Raw genomic sequence first — 20,260 nt, 5'->3', positions numbered from 1 at the left:
GCCTTCAACCACACTTAATGTATGTCTTTATTCTCTTTCCTAAAGGTTCGGACTGAAGCCTAATGACCAGATCCTTGCTGAGGACAAGCACAAAGCCTTGTGAGTCTAAACTTCACTGGGACATCACGTGCTTCAGTAGTGTAACGCAGAGTTAAGATTACATGGAACCAAATACGGGATACACTTGTCATTCATACCCACTACTACCATCTTGACACTTAAGCTGGGCTCAAAATAGCCACGTTATAAATCAGCCCTCTGTAGCTGGGAGCCTCAGAGCTAGACCCTCCCACATTTTTCCCATGCTGAATGTGTGCCAAACTACACCAAGATACCTCTGAATATACCCCAGCTTTGGGCTAAATAGTGGATATACATATATACATGAACACATTTTAACTGCATCTCATTAGATTGACACAGAATGAATGAAGTGATATTATTTATTCATAGGAGGGTTTTTTTGTTGAGCATGTGTGCTCCTTTTCCAGACCTTCTTTCCTTCACACTGAAAACAGATGCAGCAAAAATAGTGTAGCCTTCCTCTAAAAGGTGGCTGGGTGTCCCTGAACGTAGCGCTCCACTCTTTTGAACGGCACCTGAAGGTAAACACAGAGTGTAAGCAACAGGAAGACTAACTCAAATTAAAACTGAACTTAGCCTCAATTACTCCTGCATTTGGTTTTAGTGCACATATAAAAAGATTGTTTTTGAACGATCTCAAGGATCATGAATGTAAAATATAAGTTTACAATGCAAACTAGAAAAAACATTCAAAATATACTATATCTGTCTTTAGTGATCAGTTCTATCATTTAATTCAACTAAGTGCAGTCGTTCATGAGAAAATAGGAAGATGTCACAATGAACAGTTTCTTCCTTTTTCTGTGGTGACTCATGCCGTCACTGATCGGATCCCTGAGCTTCTCTTGTTCATTTTGCTCATGATGGAGCTTACCAGACATTGTATGTAATATTCAGTTGTAGCCTGTAGCCAGATTGAGTGTTTCCACTTGGCCCACTCTTACTAGAGTGCAGCAAATGACTTTTTCTCAGGCCTTTATATAACCAGCGCCACTGAGCACAAATGCTCTTGTACGGGAATTCACTGCTCCGCGCACGGTCACATTCACACCTCAAAGCTGCCACTACAACAGTCTTATCTGTTGGATGTAAGATAACCACATAAGTCTTATCTGCTGGTCACTGAGCAGCTCCACAGTGGTGGTGTGTATCTTACTCAAGGGCACCTCGGCTGTGGTAATGAGGATTGAGGTGTCGCGCTGTTCTTTAACTTTCTAAACCCAAGTTCATCCTCCTGGTCTCTGTATCAAGCCCATGAGTGTGTTAACATGTGCATTGGTATCCTGGTGTTGAGATGTATCCTGATTTGGATGTATTGGAGATACAGAATTAACATGGAAGATGAAAACGTGGTTATTCATATCACTGTACACGTGATCATAACAGTATCATCCATCTGCAGGTGTGTCTCCACTACTATGAGGTTCAGAAACCAGGATAAGGTGTTTACATGCCACAGTGTCCTAGTTATATGTGCATACTTTTTGCTGCAGTCAAAATCTGTCATATCTTATCGTATCGTATCGTATCGTATCGTATCGTATCGTATCGTATCGTATCGTATCGTATCGTATCGTATCGTATCAGGACCATTCATTTCAGATTTGTAACCACTAACAAGTCTTTAACACAGCGACACACAAGAAAGCCAAATACTTGTACTTGCCTCACTGTCAATGGGAGGAGAAACTGCTTTTTTGATACAGCACAATTAGCATCCAGAATGTGTTCAGGGATCCTGTATACATTGCTACTACACTTACATGACAGCCTATATTGCAAAGTTTTTCCAGTGAAGTTTAGTGAAGTATTTTTTTTAAATATTGTGAGATTTTCACTATTTTCTCTTGAAGTTTGAGGTTGGTGCTTTGATGCAGACGCAGATGAAGTGGCAGATTTCGAGGACTGTGCAGCCCTGGCAGAGGTGCCTGCCTTCTGAGTTCTTTTTAGTTTGATGGCGCCTAATTTTAAGGGAGTACATGTCGACTGATTTCAGAGCTGAGAAGTTATGGATTCTGTTTTAGTGTCTTGTGTGTAAATTCTAAGCAACTGCAGTGATTGTAAAATCATTAAGCGCCAGAGTAATGTGTATACAGTAAAAGACAGCCGCACATTAGGCCGTCTGTATCTTTACAATAGGCTACCTTGTCAGGTCTTGTTACTTGACAAAGGGACACATGTGACCTTGGGCGGCAGCAGCGGCACAAAGCAGCAGCATCATCAGCAGTGTTGTTCTCCTGCAGCACAAAGGCAGCGGTGTTATCTTTAGCCCCACAGACATCGTTCCCTCCACATTCTGCACAAGGTCAGGGCGGGATTAACATGCGGCTTTGGTGGTTTATTCCCAACACAATGCATTTCAATGCATTGCCCCCTCCAGTACCACGCACACAACATCATGCTCTGCAGCCATGTCCATCAGTTTCCATCTGACCGTACATATGGTGTTTTGTTTTTTTATAGCAATCTATTAACCTATAGCAACCTAAGCTTAACATGCTGTGATCAGCATTGCCATTAAGGATCCTGGATGAGTGACTATAGTGCAAAGAGGTCATTCACAAGGTCACTGGTCGATGGAAGAAGAAGAACTTGACTGAAGTGTTGTGACAAATAACATGACTTAAAAGGCCACAATAGACTTACAAGGCTAGTCAAGTAACACCATTGTCGGGCCCTGAATCTACAGAGTGTAACAAGATTCATTTTTTTTCTCCCCATCACCCTGGTGGGAGAAAGATCATTGGATGCAGTGCACTGTGGCCATGCCTGAATTCAATTATCTAGTCACAGCAGAGCCCATATAATCCTGTTGTGGCTGAGAAATTGCCTTCTGTAGAAACCATCAACATCCCTGTTAGTACTGGCTGGGGACTTTAGTTGTTTTTTTTTTGTTTGTTTGTTTGTTTATCCTGAATGAGCCTCAACTGTGACTTTTGATGCCTTTTCATTTCGCTTCAGATGTTGCACAAGTTGCAATGAATTCCCAGTTTTAATTGAGTCAGTGCTCTTGCTGTGGAAACGACAGTTTTAAAAAAGTAGTTGATTAATTGATGAGTTGACCGGTCAGAAAACCACAACTGTTTGTGATTGAACAAGCAAAAATGCCAGAATCGAATTAAACTATTTTTGATAATTGAGTGCCAAAACCTCTCACTTCTCAAATGGCAATATTTGTCTTTTTCATAGTCCTCTATGCTAGCTAAGTGAATATTGCTCAAATCTTAATGCGCTGAAAAAAAACCCTGCTAACTTCCTGGGGGTTGTGGTGGCCTTGTGGTTAAGATGCATACCGTATGACCACAATGTCCCGCTTCATTTCCGGCCCTGGACGTTTGCTGCTTCTCATACCGCTGTCTCTCTCCTCTTGTTTCCTGTCTTTTTCTGCACTTTCTCCTATCAAGTAATGGCCGAAAAAACCCAAGAAAAGCTTCAGATCCAAGTAAAATCATAAATCACTTTGCACAATCTCAAGCATTGCTGAATCATACACCAATAACCTCATCATGCTTTCCTCCGTTTAAGGCAGCTGCAGCCTCTCAGTGTTAAATCTGGAGTTTACAGTGTGGTGGTTAGTGAGTCATGTTGCTCTTAAAGCTCAGGTCTTGTACTTTAACTGCTTTTATTTGAACAATATTTCCACTGTGGTTTTGGAGCTGCAGTTGAAGGGGTTGTTGTCGGCTGTTTTTTTTTTTTTTTTGTTTTGGCTTGAAATTGGTGTGTGAGAGGAAGCCATCTAACCAAAGCACCATGTTTGACTTCCCTTCCTGCCTGCTGAGAGAAGCGTCGCTCTGCGTTTCCGTGGGAGATCTTGTCAGATGTAGTGCTGTAGGTCTCGCTCGCTTTTTGTAGTCACTGCTGCCATCATGTGGCTTAAGTTTGGTACCTGCACATTGGGGGAATATGTAATTCCTATTTATAGCTCGCAAAGATTTGGGGTACACAATGTCTTCATGCTCTGATGAGCAGATAAATATGAAAAACAGCGTATTCCATTAAGTGTCTCTTTTAGTTCACACTGTTGCATTTTATTTTTGATTAGAGGCCTTTGTCATGTTTCTGTAAATTGCAGCTGGTTGGTCTTTTATTTTTTACATTTTTCCCTGTGGTGAATTTCTTTGCTCAGTATTGAATTGCAGTAAAAGGGGTATGTACCTTTGATTTCCAGCAGGGGGCAACAGTAGCCTGCTGTTTTTACCCCAAGGAGCCTCCAGAGGAAACAACATGTCAACATAATGAAAACACGCCTCTTTCTGCAGGAGATTATGATGTGGGCAAATAGACATTTTATTTCAGGATAACTAGGCATTACAGGTTGTTTGGAACACACAGCATTTCATAACACGCCATCCAACCAAACCCTCTCGGGCTTGTTAACCATATCATATTAGAGCTAATGATTATTAGTGTGTCAAATGAGTGAGTCATTGTTACAGTGAGTGTATTGTCACCTCCGAGGGGGAGCAAAAAAACATCAGCTGGCTCCTGAATATTAGTCGCGTTCAAACATTTGTTTTATGACTCCCTCTGTCCAATGATAATTAATTGTTTACTTTCTCATCTCTGGATGATGGTGTGACTCTTTTCAGAGGTTGTTTGCTCACAGCAATTAAGTTCATCAGTGCTCATCCTCCCTCCGCCTCCTCCTTCCTCACCATCTCCCTACCCCCCTCTCTGCCTCCTTTTCTCTCTTTCTCTGTGCTAAATGCAGATTAGCAGCGTCACAATCGCATCCAGAATGAGAGTAAACTCCTCATTATGCCGTGTGACCCTCTGCTGCATGAATAATTCAGGGATGCAGCGTTAGTGGCTGGCTGTTATTAGCATTCCGGATGGCGAAGGAAAGGGAGAAAGAGAGGGAGAGAGGGTGGGAGGCTCATATCACTGACGGGGCTGACTCAGGGGGATCAGCCCTGGATTGAGACACACATCACACACACATCATCACACGACACAGGAGATCAGTGGAGGTGCCTCTCCACTCACGCACCCCGCTGTCTGTGTACATCTTACACACCCCTGCTGCTGCCGTGCAGCTCAATCTGCTTACTGGAAGGAAAACAACAAAGGCCTCTCTCACTGAGTACATGCTAAACACTCTGGCTCCTGGGTGTGTGTGTGTGATAGATTCTGCTCTGTAAACACACTTGACTCTACCCCGCTTTTTTTTTTTTATATTTTTATTTTATTTTTTAATACATAAGCGAAGTGTGAGTGCTAGAAACCCCCAGTAGAGCTATCCTGGTGTGTCAGGAGGAGAAACACTCCCCCTTGTGTATGTGTGTGTATGTGTGTGTGTGCTCACATGCAAGCATGCGTGCAGAAGCTGCATGTGCTTGCCATGGTGCCACTTCACTGGATGCACTCATGCTTGACTGAGTGTGTAGACACATTACAACACCCCCCCCCCCCCCCCCTTTTTACTTCCCAGCTCCCTTGTCTGCTGCTGAGGCTGAGTGCTGTACTACAGTACTTAAACTCACCTCCGCCAGCCCGCTGGGGGGTCAGCACATCCGCATCCCCCTGCTGCTGAGGGCAAAGGTCGCGGGCCTGCATCCATCAGCCGGCCTCTGAGCCAAAAAGAGAGAGCAGAGATTAATGGCACTCAACTGGTAATTGAGACATCAGAAACATGTTCAGCCGTCAGCCTTGCGCTGCTCTCGATGTTTTATTGATACGCATGAATCCGGCGATTTGGAACGCTTGCATAAATCTGACGTGCTCACCAGAGCCGTACTCAACCGTAAGAAATGTGGATCCAGACCTTTTGAATTATAAAACAAGAAAACTTTTCATATAATGGAAATACAGAAGCCTTCTTTCTCGTTGAGCTGTTGCCTTTTGATGAAATAGGCTGTCGCGTGGGGATGCAGGGTGATTGCTCTGTGTTTAAAAGCATACATGCTGCATCATGAGAGATGGCTGATGCAATCATAATTAAGGCTCGTCCTCGCCGGAGCTGCAAATGCCTCCCTCTTGTTGACGGCGGCTGCCAGCAGGTGGTGCCAGAAGGAAACATCACAAGTCAAAGGGAGTGTAACAAACATAATCCACATCTCTGTGCATGTGGGCGTCCCCCCCCCCCTTCCTCCCCATCCTCTCCCTCCAACTCCCCCTTTTAAAGAGCGTTTTATAATTAAAATGTGGGCGTCTCAGCCAGTACATACAGCATGTTCAGTTCAGAAAAGCATGCTCAGGGCTATTTTTAGTCATCTTTGATCCCCAGCAGCCACACAGGAAAAGCCACTGATGGCAGCAGCCCTCATACATGTAGGCTAGTTAGTATACTATCTGTGCTGATCATTTCTCTACACCTAGCCCGTGCGGGGGTAGAGATGGGAGGCCTGACTGGTGAGCAGAAACGCTCCCCGAGTGTTTAAAGTTCACACCGGGCCATATGGTCCTCGCAGTAGGGGGTGTTGGTGGAATTATTCACACGGAGCGCTCTGAATCACCGAGATCCTGCTATCAACCTCCAAGATAAGGGGAATGTCTCAAAGGCTTTGTGCTCCGGCTTCAAATCTCAATCCTCAGGAGAACACCAGAAGCCCCATCCTTGCTTACACACCCCGTCTCTCCACTCTCTCCCTCAATGTGTCCCTCTTTCTCTCTCTTTCATGTCCTCACACACACACTCTCACACTCCCTCTCCCACAGCCACACAGTACAGTGTGACAAACAACGCCACCCTCTGCAGCGCGAAGCCAAAAACCTGTGACATTTTAGAGGAAATAATATGAACTCATCCTCCATGACCAGATTTTGCCCCCGCCGCCTAATCCTTGAGTGCAGCCTAATTAAGTACAAACAGCAGTCCTCGGTTAATGCCAACAAATGGGCTGCCGCCGCCGCTGCTGGATTGGCCGATTATTAAAGGGATGCACATTTGTTGTTTCTGCATTCTAATGCAATTACTCACCCATTATGACCATGTAATTGTGCAGTCATTAATTGTGCATCCAGTCTATAATGCAGAAAGGCCCGGCGTTTTTCTGCGCCGAGGGACTCGCGGCGAGATTTCTCGGCTTAGCAGGGATTGGACCGAGACACCTCAACGACGGCGATATCGCAATGCCGTTGTGCAAATCAACATTCATCCCTCACTTTAGTGTGTTAGAAGATGTCAGAGGACGGGAACAAGGCCTCGCTCGCTGTTTGAATCATGACTCATTTGTGTTCAGTACTTTCATGCGCCTCATTCTTCGCCATCTATTCCCATCCTGCCCTAATGTTCCACTGATAAGAATGTCCTATTCATTCTGCGTTCTTCACCAGTTGCTACAGAGAGTTGAGTGAGAGAGACTCTACAGGCATTGAATGAAAAGCACATCTATTTCTGAGGGGGAGCGCGAGCACGGTAGAAGATAATTATTGATTTGAAATAAGAAAAGATAAGGCTCAACCTTGAGCAGCCCGGCGATAGCGCGCAGAACAGAATAATTAATGGGCCTGTCTTGTGTTGGGACAAGCTTTCACACTGAGACGAGCGTATTGATTTTAAACAGATAAACTGCGTAACCCTTTGTGAAGGGTTTGACAAACAATTTAATTGGGGGGAAAAAACAACAATATTCCTCACCCTTTCCATCTCCCTTTCATCACGTCCCCGAGCTGTTTTTCCTCTGCCTGACCTATGGAAACAATTACTGTGCATCAGGCCTTGTACTGCCTCCAGACTACCAAGGAAGGCTGGTGTAGGATGCACACGCTGATTGGGGAATCTAATCAATGGTGGAACCTGTCTCCGCTCCAGATGCCTGTGTTGAAACTGGGATTACCAAAGCCTTTTAGCTGTATTGCCCCCTCTCTGCTTCTGTCAGAGAGAGAGAAAGATGGATCTGCCTGTTTAAATGTACCTGCCTGCTACAGCTGAAGCAGAGATAATTTACTGTTCCTGTGCAACCCTCCTCTTTCCTAATCCCCCAAGGAGAGCAGCAAAGAAGCCCCAGTCCTCTCCCTTCTTCCCTTGCCCTCCCCTGATTAGTGATAGGGGCTGTTTGATCATGTTTCCCTGCCTGTCCTTGTGATTTGTAAGCTGTTTAAACGTGAACGAGGCAATTAAATAAGGACGAACGGAGGAGAGTGGGTGCCGCGGTGATCATTAGCGATGAATTACCCCGGTGTGCACTCAAACACTCGGGAGGACTTTCACGCCGGACCACTCCCGAGGATCCAGATCCAATCTAGCCATTGATTAACAGAGACTTGTTCTTCCTGTGAAATCACTCGACGGGGATTTTAGGGCACTCATCCGGTCTTATCGAGATAGGCTAACATCAAAGGCGAATGAAGAGGGATTGGGTAAATGGGCTCGCCTTGCCCTCCATGTAAGAGACTTAGAGGAGCAAATCTTGAATTATTGCCTCATGTAAATAATCTACTTGGCTTGTTCTTTTTTTTTTTTTTTTTTGGTGGGGGGGGTGTGTGTGTGAGAGAGGAACTCATGAGTCACTCGGGGCAGAGAACACTCATAGTACTTTGGAAGCTCTCATATTTCCCTTGATGGGAAACAACGGTGGGGGCTCCATCCCCAGGAATGTAAACAACACGATGTTCCTGACTGGTGTGATCTGCCCCAACAATTTGTATGTGCTAAGCCACGGAGATGTGGAGGTATTAGTTTTTGAGGAGGACTCTCATATCCCCGGAATACAAATATTCCATTCAGTAGCCTAATTCCCCTAATTTGATTTAAGCTGAATAAATAAGTGCCCCTATTAGTCTCAAATTGGAAGGTATGAAATTGAAAAATAGCACAGTGCCTTTAGTTAAGAGTGGTATTTAACCAGGGCGTCAGGGGCAGTCTCTTGTAAAGCATGTGTTATATAACGCGGGCTGGCCATACATTAGTGGAATGCATGGCATAGCTGGAATTGCTCTTCCGTTGAACAACACCAGTGGGTTTTAAAAGCAGGGGTTACTGGCTGAGGACATTTTGTTCAAAACAATTTCTTTTTCTCTGCTCCCTCCCATCGCAGAGTGAGCTCAGACTGCAGTAGATGGGAAGGGATTTTCTCTTCCTAAATGGCCAAGGGGGCCGTTTACGGTGTCACTACTATGGGATCACATGATGTTTGAGGGTGTAAAGGTCTCGAGGCAGCTGCTCCTTTTCGGATGGGATTTTCGAGGCATCCAAGAGCAGGGCCCCATGCTGTCTGCACTGAAAGGTGGAGCAAATACTTCTAGGAAGAAAAAAAAAAAAAAGCTGAAATCCTCAGAAGCTGTGTGTCTATTTGAAATGGGTTCTGGAGTCCCTCGGCTGCCTCCATGTTATAAACACCCACAGTGCTCAAATTCTTCCTTTGTCAAGGAGTCATAACAGGTGTCTCAGGAAGGATTTTTTTTTCCCAGTTAGCATATTTTCCACTTGCATGGAAAGTTTTTTTTTCTTTATTAGGAACATTCTGCCCTGGGTAGACCCCTTGCCTCGAGACATGATATGCAGACTTTCTTTGAAGCAGTAAAGGTTACTTTCACACTTGCTCAAAATTCGGCCATGCCTAGTTAAACCAGGTTGTGCTGAAGTATTGAACACCTCTGGCTGACATATGTTGGTAAGCCATGATGCACTTTGCATACATATTAACTGCGCAGTGAGTGTGTGCAACGTATTTCTAGACTCAACAAGTTCGCTTCCCCGAAACGTGCAACCTTTGACCTCCCCTCAAAAATGTTTTTATAATCCTAAAAAGGGAATGCATTGGCACTCTGCAGCAGAGCTTTTACATAACCAGCGCCCCCTCGGGATTACACTCAAGCATTTCCTCAACAACCCCCTCTTACGCACTTAATTTAAGGTGGAATTACACATTACACCAGTGGGAATGGTATGGTGCACCTTGAACTATTTACCATGTCATTGGATTTTTTTCCCCTGACGTAAATACACTCGCAAATGGACAGTCTTCAATTTACAGTTGAGTGGGAAAAAAAAAGCCAAGGACCTCCTAATGTGGCGTATCATCTTGACTGCAGCTAGGTCAATTTCCTTCGCAGGGTGGACACGTTTGTATAGCCAGCCCCCTGGGAGGTTGTTTGTATGAACGATGTGGAGAATAGACATTATTCATGTTCTCAGCTCCCCAGATAAAGGCTCTATCTCGCAGCGTATGCCGGCTTTGCATCACGTTACGCCTAAGCATTGGTGCTATTGATGTTTGAAATGGCAGTATGATGGGAAAATACAAAAATGACTGAAGCGTCTTCAGTATTTCACTGTAGACCCGAGGGTGTTCCTGTGGTTTATGTTTGAAAACTCAGCAATTGTTTACTCCCCGTTCCCCAATGTCATGTCTGTTTTCTTGACTCATTGTGTTTAGTCTGTTACAGTCATTTCTCAACTTTGCTGTATGGTTCATACATCAAACATTTAATCAGATGTGGTCTATCCCTAAACAAGTTGTCTGGCTGTGAGGTTTTTGTCCACACAGAAATTGTATAAGTTGCTTTTCTAATTGCCCTGAAACATCACCTATAAAATACAAAATAGCTGCCTACAGAATCTCTGCAAAGTGAAAGATGAATACTTTCTTTTATTTCATGATTCCCTTTGAGGAAGCAGTTCAAGTTCCTCAGAAATGACTTGCTCTGCTCATCTTACTTTAATACTGTATAGCTAACTGCAACCATGTGTGGACAATGTTGCGCCTTTGCTTTTATCAAGCTGACATTCAGACCCTCACGGGTTCTTTTCAACTCCAGCAACATTTGTGGTCAAGTATCCCATTTAACAAAATCCAGCATTTGCCTGCTGCTTTCCCCCCCGCCTCCCGTTTCTTCTTAAGCAGTTTATATTAACAGCTTGCACCTGGAATGTCACAGTTGAAGGACGGCGAAAAAAAAAATGTATACCGCTTTCAAGTTTATTATAGTGCAGAGTTTACATACTGTTGTCTTCTTTTACAGCGAGGACAGAAAGGGGAAAAAAACACCCCAACAAGGCTGAAGAGTAGAAATGATGTTTTGATGGGAAAAATATATCCACATGCAGTAAGCTGCAGTCTAACACCTGAACACTAGGCCTTGCGAATCAGAGTGCGGGAAAGTCGTACAATGCTAATTCTCATTTTAGCTCTGTTTTGGTCTCCACCAACTCCTGAGACCAGCAGCATCTGAAGCAGCCAATAGGAGGAAAAGTTGCAGTGAATCTTTACTATTAACGCCGGATTGTTTTTAGACTGGAGAAGAAATAATGTAATTCACTGTGCTGCCCGCAACTTTTAAGGAGAAATGTTTTCTTGCATGTTACTCAGTGCATGAGCCAATCAGTCCACCTTAAATGTCAATATGACAACTTTGACCGCTCCATTTCTTTTTGTTGGCTCTGTTGCATGACATACTCTGTTCCGGTGCACTCCATCAGCACTGCATCCATGTAAATGCTCCTCTGTGTTTACCAGGTAGTCACAAACTTTGTGTGTGACATTTAGTGCTCGGAAAATAGTGTCGTGTTCGGCGGCTTTATTGGAATTTTTCGGTGAAAACAAGTTTTGATGAGTGTGCTGAGACTGACCCAAAGCAGTAGCCGAACAGTGAGCTGAAAAAGACTTCAAAGCTGTGCAGAGCTGAAGGGAACTGCACTCTGGTGATATTTTGCATCGGCGAGTGACCTCCTTCACATGACATTTGTCATTTGAGCCGTTGAAAATATTGAGTCGTGCGGCTTTAAGTTTTGCATGTTAATGTGCAAAGACTCTGCTGTCATCCCAAATGCATTAGCTTAACATAATGTTAGCATGTCATCAAGCTTAAGTTTATTATGTAAGTGGCATTTCATGTTCGTATGCTAACATGCATTTGTTATGCTTTCAGATGTTATGTAAGCAGGTTTAATATCTGTTTAGCATGTTAGCAGGTTGTGATGCTCACATATGTATTGAACTAAAGACCAGCACAAGCATCAGAAAACTATGTGGCCCACCCCCCAGTTTGAAACCACTAACCCAGTGGAAGATATTACATGTTGATAGTGATAAAAGGTTGAGGGATCACCAGAGTCATTACGATCCATTCTCTGAAGACCAGGAACGGCTCAAACAGATTTCACGGCAGCCCATCCAATAGTTTTGAGATATATTCTACTCGGACATTTTCACGTCCTCTCTGCTCACAGCCGCTCTTCAACTACACCCGTGTAACCTCTCCCGATGGAATTTGTATTGGCTAATTTGCGGCGCTTATGCCTCACTCCTCCTACATGTGTTGCAATGTGACAGGTGTTGAGAAACCTGTAGTCTGCCCATGTCACATGCGGTGTTTACACAAAGCCTTTATCAGCAGCTGTGGTCTAATTCACTTTGTAGTCGATCTTGAACGTCATCCATTGTAACAGCTCTTCTTCCTCTGTTCCGTTTCAGGTTCGAAGAAATCGTCAAGAGGAACAAAGTTGAATACCACGCCGGTGGTTCGACCCAGAACTCGGTGAAAATTGCTCAGGTTAGTGTTCTCTGGCGCTCTACAGTGAGCCTGAATGTGTTTTGAATATACAGTGGTAGGCTTGTAACCTTAGATTTGTCAGCCTGGCAGCCCTGGGAATACAGAGCATAGCTGCACAGCATGTTGACACATTACAGTTTTAGGTGTTGTGAATTCATCAGACCTGCCACGGAAAGAGAAAGGCAGGGAGGATTCATAATATTTGCAGTGTTATCTAGTTGGCCTAATTTCCTGAGACATATCAAACATCAATTAGGGAGAATTACAAGTAGATGCAATTAACATGTCACAACAAATTACATCAAACAAATGCTGATCTTCTCTCTGGCTGTTAGACAGATCTGAGCATCTAAAAGAAACTGGTGATTGTCCAAATCTAAAATGGCAATCTGAACTTGAGAAGATTATTCACTGAATCCTTTTTTTCTTTCTTTAAAGTGACTGCAGTCAGTCTGTGAATTTGACATGCCGTGATTAGCCGCTGATAAGGCTTTGGTCGGCTCACAATAAACAAAGAGAAAGCATCCAGCTGAAAAATAATTCTCTTCCAAGGAGAAATGAGTGCAGAAGCTAATTGAGAGGCTGATGTTTGTGAAAGCGCCGACTCTTTCTTGTGTGTGGGTTTTTGTTTGCATGTGTCAGTGCAGTGTGTAGAGTTCGGATTTGTGCGCACGCGCTCGTGTGTGCGTGCGTTTTTGCGCGCATTTGTGTGTATCTAGCACAAGATAGTTACAGAGAGAGGGAAAAGAAAGCAGGCAGGCCCCGAGGCTGCCACCATCTCCGTGCTTTGGAGATGGTAAGCATCCTTTAAAATGGCACGCGGAGCTGTGCAACGCCACACAAACACTCTTTAATTATCAAGATCAGAAGCGGCAGCGTAAAGCTCAGTCACTCACAGACATTAACTGCCAACTTGATTTTATTCTTCCTGTGTTTTTTAAACCTTCGGTGCTTGATGCAGCTGGGTTTAAAAAACCGGTAGGCTCACTCTTCCAACAGTTAACTCCCTGCCTTTCCCGTCGTTGCTCCAGCCAGAGCCGTGGAGTTCGGTTGGTCAGTCGTAGACCTTAACAAGGACTTTTCGTGTTTGATTTAAGAAGACGCTGAAGGAGGTGCCCCAAGTTGCCTATCAGCTCCCTTGTGAAATCAGATGGAGAATGAGATTTTTATTGCAGGCCCTCGCTGGAGAAAGAGCCGTCATGGCCTCTGTGCCCTGCGAGAAGCGTTCAGTCAGCTAAATTATTCTGTCTCATAATGGCATGGCAGACCCCAGTCAAATGTTATTCTACTCTGTTTATTTGGATATTTACCCCCTTCCGAGGGAAGATGTAGAGCTGATTCTGAAATGCTCAAGATAACAAGAGTGTTTTCGTCCCACACCCAGAAGTCTCAGAAACAGTTTCTGTCAATATATACCTTGAAGCGCTGACTTTTCCACGTTTCACTTTCAGGTGATGGTGTTCTTTTATGAAAAATGTATAATGCATAACCGGCTCCCAGATTATCACATTGTAGCACTTGCAATATGTGAAACTTCAAACCCTGCTGTATTGTGGAAGCTGAACCTTCAAACACGAATGATATGCGATGCAGCACTGAATCCACATCAAAGGGCCCAGTGACTAAATGAGATGCTCGATCCAGGGCAGGTTTGCTCAGGAGCACCATTGCTGCTGGAGGAGAGAGAGAGAAGTGTTCAGAGGCTTTGCAAAGGAATCGCTGCACACGCTGGGAAAACCCAGGGTGTGGGAGGATCAATGCCTTTGCCAGTAGAACTCGCACTTTCCTCCAAAACCCAACCGCTTCATCGGAGGCTGTAATAGGTTAAATACTGCCGCTTCATCCGAGTTAAGATTCCTGCACTATCAAGGAACACCTAAACCTCGGCTTTAAGGAGATGCAGAATCGATGGTAATTGGATTTAGTCAAATGAGAATTGACCAAGCCGAAGCTTAGATGGATAAGTATTGTTTCCCTCTAACCGCCGTCTCTGCCCGGCTCTTTGATCGAAATCAAACGTTGCAGTGTTTGCTAGCGGTTGACTGGTTGCAGTCGGTGCTATCTTTAGCACTGGGACATGACTTTTTTTTTCTTCTTCTTCTTCATTTTACATGCATTACAGCTCCTGTCACTGCTTATCCTTATTCAAAGCACACATTGTGACAAACTAGAAGTCCCAAGGTAGATGTATCAACACATTTGTACTTCCTTAGCCGTGCACCAGTGCTCCTCAGTAAGCCTTAGATCTTGTTTGGATCAAGTCAGTGAAGTTGCAAGCTTGTACAGTATGCAGAGCTCTCTGGCTCTGGATCTTAAGAAGAAGAAGAGAAAACTGCAATGATAGAAGTAGGTTGGAGGTTGTTGCCTTTGCCCAGGCTCTAACAAACACCATGCCCTGAAGGGGCATCCGACATAAAGGCTCACCTACTGGATGTTGCAGGGCTGTAAGGTAACAAAAACCAGCCCAGCCGTCGCTTGCTCACATACAGCCTCGCACATCAAAGGGCTTCTGCTCAGATAGGGCACGGCGGGAAACAACAATCATATTTCTCTCAGTCATTTACAAAGTTGAAGGGGGGAAAAAAAAAAAAAAACAGAAAACAGTGGCCTTCCTGAGCATGCGATCCAGAATTTTGGTACCGCCATGCTCACGTGGTGTTTATCACAGGTGACGGAATCAGTGGGGGGAGCCAGTTGACTGGAGGGCTGTATCAAGAAGCACAGTCAATTCATTTAGACAGAACATCAAAGTCCTCCAACAGCTCCTCAGGGCCCAGAGATTGAAGTCTGAGCAGAGACAGGCTCATAGGGAGTTATTGCGGCTGCCAGGGAAGTAGATCCTACTCTGAGTGCCTCGTGTAAACCGTGCATTCTCATTATGATCCTCACAAATCAACAGCATTGACATATTTTATTTCTCTGCACTGTAAGCACGCTTTGTACCCATTCACCAACGGGACAAGTTGTTATGTTTAAGTGCCCTAGCTGTGAACGCGTCACAAAAAGTTATGATTAAGTGCGTTCCCTTTTCTTTATTTAGATTTTGTGCGGTGTTTGCAGTCTGTATCATCAATCCACCGTGATGTCTTAATTATTGTTTAGAAAGTAAAGGCTTTTGAAAAATCTGCCGTCTCTGTTATGGTTATGATGCCTGTTTAACATTTCCTCAGACTTGGTCAATCGTGGAAGGGGTGAATGGGGCCCAGGCTTGGATGTTTGGCTCTGAGCTCTTAATTGGAAACGCATGTGCACCACACTGTTGAAAGTTGTATTTAAAAAACAGAAAAATCCCACAGCACTACTTGACTTCGAGAAAGGTCCTCACCAGCTCATATTTTGTAGGGGAATACTTAAACTGGGTTTGATGTCTCATTGAAGGCATTGACTTATTTCTCGGGTTGAAAATATTCCATGACCTAATGTTTGGCTTTTGCAGCTCGTTTTGTTAAATAAATAAAGAACAGCAACTTGCCTCCATTTGAATGGGCTAAATGAAGAAATGCCTACGTCTGGTTCCACTTAGAGAAAAGAGGACAGTTAAGGAGAAAGACTGGAGCTTTTGTGTTCAAGCTATGCGACTGAACTTTCAGGAGGATGTGCTTATGTGCAAAAAACGGGCATTCACAATTTTACTGTTGCTTTCTGTTTTCGCTGTAATTTTTCTGACACTTTATGGTTAGCGCTCAGACAAATAGTCTTTGTCTGCGAGAAGACTTGGAGGGCTTTCGCTCGGCGGTGGTTCGCTCTGTCGCCGGGATCCGCGGAAAGGAGCTTTGACTTTTTTGTTTTGGTTTTTGATCACATCGAGCGAGCTTGTAGTCGCATAGATCTCGGCGCAGCTGTGCTGAAATGAGCACGCTAATGACTGATTAAAACCTGAACCCTGGTGGGCCTTTGAGTTTCACGCCGCAGAAATCAACCCTCTAAAGTATGCGCCTGTTGTTAAAGCAAAAGCCTCTTGTTTGTTTTAAGACAGGTTAATTGCAGAACCACTGTTAGCACCCGCTCTGAGCCGTTTTATGGCGCTGGGGTCTTGCCGTTTCCTTCCCATTACGAAGCAGTGGAAGGTCACAGTCTGTTAAGCTTCTTGTGAGAGATGCATGAAACCAAATGGATTTTTTTCCCCCCCTCCCTTTTCATTCCCATTTCCACTCATTCTAGACATTCCAGGTGTGCAAGTGCGCACTTGAGGGGGGCTGCCATTGTTTTTCTCGGCACAAGCAGAGGAAGCAACGAACGCCTCATTCGCTTTGATGAGCGATGTGTTCATGCGTGGGCTTCAATGTCACCCGCCATGAGGCAGCTGTGAAGTCGCAGCTCACGTCTGTGCTGCCATTTACTCAATGATGAAGTGGGGAGATCTCTGTTGGTTCCACATCCACCTCGCCTTTACACACACGTGTACGTACACACAGTCTGAGCATGTGTTCCTCCCACCTCGACTGTATTGTGACTGTATGTCACAGCTAATACCGGCGTGCATCAAATCTCAAGCTCTGTGATCACAGTGATAAAGGTTGACTAGGCGATTATGCAAGGCTTTGTCATCAGAGGGATTTGTTAACAGCCGAAGGCCCCGCCGTGTGGCGCCGTCTTTCTTGTGTTCCCTCGAATTTGACTTTCACACGAAAATGATTTGTTTGATTTAATTTTCCTCTCAGATTCACAAGATTTGTGTTGCCCTGGCGAGAAATGGCACAGATTGCTGTATAGGTGACATATTACCGTCCCCGTTGAAGTTAATTTGCCGTCAAATTTGCGACTTAATTTAAGCTGCCAAAGGGAAGACGTGGGGAGTAGATTGTAACTCATAAGTATGCATTGGAAAGAGTGTTGATTAACATTGAGGGCTCGAGAGACAGACGCACTCAATGTGTATCATCTGGCCTCAGAGGCTGGCACTGGAATTGAATGTGATATCTTGCATAACGTGTCCTTGCTTTAAGTCCTTGGTTCCAGGCTCAGGAAGAAAGGCTGCACCATTGGCTTGCTTTCTTTTTTTTTTTTTTAAATGCTTGGCTGTCGTACAGTTGCCCGGGCTCCAGGCGAGCTCTGAGTGAAATCTAAAAGGACTTGTGAAACAGACAGTAGTCTACATATCTGGCAGCATTTTCATGTCAAATTACGGAACGATATTTTGCACAGGACACTTGGTTCGCCTGCCACGTCGCTGTATTCCGCCGTTAAAAGCAGGCACTTGTGCGTTTGGTGCACAGGAGATGAAAAAATGTGCTCACATGGCAGAGGAATGGTCTGAGAGCCTCTCAGACTGTAAACAATGGTTCATTAAACGAACTATTGGTTGGAATCATCTGTTGCCACAGGTCAAGTAACTGATGAATGAAAGGATGATTGTGCATTTTACACAACTGCTCTACATTTTCGTGTGATTATGATTGAACGATGCCCCTCTCTCATATTTCCCCGCAGAATGTCTGTGGCAGTAGCATTTATTTGGCACATTCTCAGCATGCTCCCACTCTTGCGGTTGAAGTGTTGCATAGCAACTGAGAAAAACAGCTTTAAATATTTTGGTTAAAAAGGTTTTAAGAAAATAAAGAACAGCCTGCAATTACTGTTCATTTCTCCCGAGTTCATAAGTTTAAGGAGCTGTAGTATTGTGCCAAGTAATAAATGAAATACCAAATTAGGCTTTGTGTTCACTTGGAAAAACTGAGAAGCGGTATGTCTCGAATATTGCGTCCCCTTGTGCCAATTCAGTTATTCATCTGCAGCTATTTTGTTTATCGAATAAATGCTGGCAGCTGCCTGCACCTTCACTAATTCACAACTGTTTTGAAACAAAGCTCACGGTAGTTTTCAGAGTGCGGCTCGGCTCAGCTTTCGAGCCAACCGAGTATATCTGTGACAGGATGGAAAATGTGTAGGTGAGTGCAAATTTGAAGTGATGTGCCTCAGGAAAACGGATGGGGATGGAGCGACGGGGATGGGGGCGCATGTGGAGAGAGAGAAGGCTGGATGACGCACAGCAGGTGACAGACAGACACTAATAGTAATGGCTCTTATCAGTGCTTCGCTCGCTCCCTCTTTTCACATGGGCTCTGACATCCTCCTCCTACTCCACCCCCTCCATCTAGCAGGGGGTGCTGGGAGCTCGCTGGGTTGTGCAGCCCGCTCAGACGGAAAGAGCCTGCCAAACACCGGTCCCCTCACATATAAATTGCATCATTAACATCGCCTAGATTATTCCAAGCTCTCCCACCGGGTTTATGGCAGCACCGGCTCAACTTAACTATTTGACTCAGTGAAGACATTCAGGTTTCCTGAGTGAGCTGTGCTCAGATCTGCGGTGAAATGCGCCAGTTCTATTCTCTCTTAAGGTTTTAAACAAATCCAGAGGAAATCTGTCTGTTTTTTTTCACTCAGAGAGGCTTATTATATAGTCCAATGTGCTTTACTGTATGTCTTCAGTTGTCAAAACTTCACTTGTGTGTTGTCATGCACACTAAAGGAAGACTGGTTACTATTAAGCCTGGGCATATGGTGCAAATGTGTTTCACAATATTAATAACTATTTGTCAGCTTTCTAAACACATCTCCTTTAGGATAAACAACTTAATGTTTGATGCAACATGAGGCTGTGTTCCACTGCTAATGCATTATGTCAGACAAGGCTCTTATAGCCAAAACTTATAACCAAATTTGTTACAGTTACAGTTTATGTTGTGTTTTATAGCGCTGTGTAAACTCAAACATCAACGCAACATGCCAATTTAATATTATGTTTCCAATGAAAATCCATAAATGTTAACGTTAAATTATCACCGTCCTATTTGAAATCCATTTAATGATAAGTAAGAGCACTATTGTGACAATTGTGTAAAAAAAACAAAACAGTGTTAGTTATTTTTACTGCTTATCTTGCCACCAGACAGGCCCTTTCGGCGGGACATGAATTTGCTTATATTGCTGTCTTCAAAGCCAAGGTCCAAACCAGACTCCTTTGACAAAAATGGTAATTTTACCTTGCAGAACGTCCGAGTTGCTGGTCTGCCTCGATTGGTTAGTTTGTGTTATTATGTGTCTTCAGTGAATCCTTACTAACCCTTTAAAACGCTGAATAATCTGAACTATCCCTTTAATGTACAAACAGAAAAGTAAACCAAAAAAAAGAGGCTCCGGTTAGAGCTTATTAAATATGAGGATTTGTTGCTTTCTGTGTTTTTATGCCATTGTTAACAAAAACATGTTTGGGCTTTGGACTAAAGAAACACAAATGAAGAGATTCATTATTAATAAATGCGCTCGCTGCAGTTCTAATACGATTCCAGTGAAGATCAGTCAATGACAATTTACCTGCCAGCTCTCGTTGCTTTAAACTATGTGTAAACACCAAATACCACTTGACCCTATGCTGCTAACTGTCCTTTCTTTAAACCATGCAAGACAATCCGTGATCTGTTGTACCTCAGAAGGAGGCTCTTAAGCCCAACTGACATCTGCAGTGGAGCTGGATGGAGCTTCCTCCTCAGATCAGTTGGCAATTAACTCTGTAATTACTATCCGAGGTCAGGGTTAAGCTCCGAGTTAAAGGTTGGAGCAGCAAACATTTTTATATGATCCTCTTACTCTATTATCCTTTCTCGCTGCTACAAGGTTTTACCTCATGGGGAGAATACATTACATAAAGCCCCTTGGCAATTACTCCTCAATGAATATCCTCATGGCGTATAGTCCATATGATTAATCTGGAATCCCCTCTGCCCCTGTCCAACCGCAG

General features: G+C 44.1%; 1 protein-coding gene across 2 annotated transcripts in view; it reads left to right on the top strand.

Moving 5' to 3' along the window:
* Positions 1–20,260, top strand: part of LOC139349311 (adenosine kinase-like) — a 101,256-nt gene that overhangs the window by 3,059 nt on the left and 77,937 nt on the right. For both annotated transcript variants that reach the window (XM_070989961.1, XM_070989963.1), the window contains exons 3-4: positions 46–99; positions 12,441–12,519. In XM_070989961.1, the coding sequence (XP_070846062.1) occupies positions 46–99; positions 12,441–12,519 (133 nt within the window). The remainder of the gene's footprint in view (positions 1–45; positions 100–12,440; positions 12,520–20,260) is intronic.

This window comes from Chaetodon trifascialis, chromosome 21 (assembly GCF_039877785.1).
Source record: "Chaetodon trifascialis isolate fChaTrf1 chromosome 21, fChaTrf1.hap1, whole genome shotgun sequence".
Classification (NCBI taxonomy): Eukaryota; Metazoa; Chordata; class Actinopteri; order Chaetodontiformes; family Chaetodontidae; genus Chaetodon; species Chaetodon trifascialis.
The sequence above is the reverse complement of the archived record's forward strand: the minus strand, read 5'-3'. Positions and strand labels throughout refer to the sequence as shown.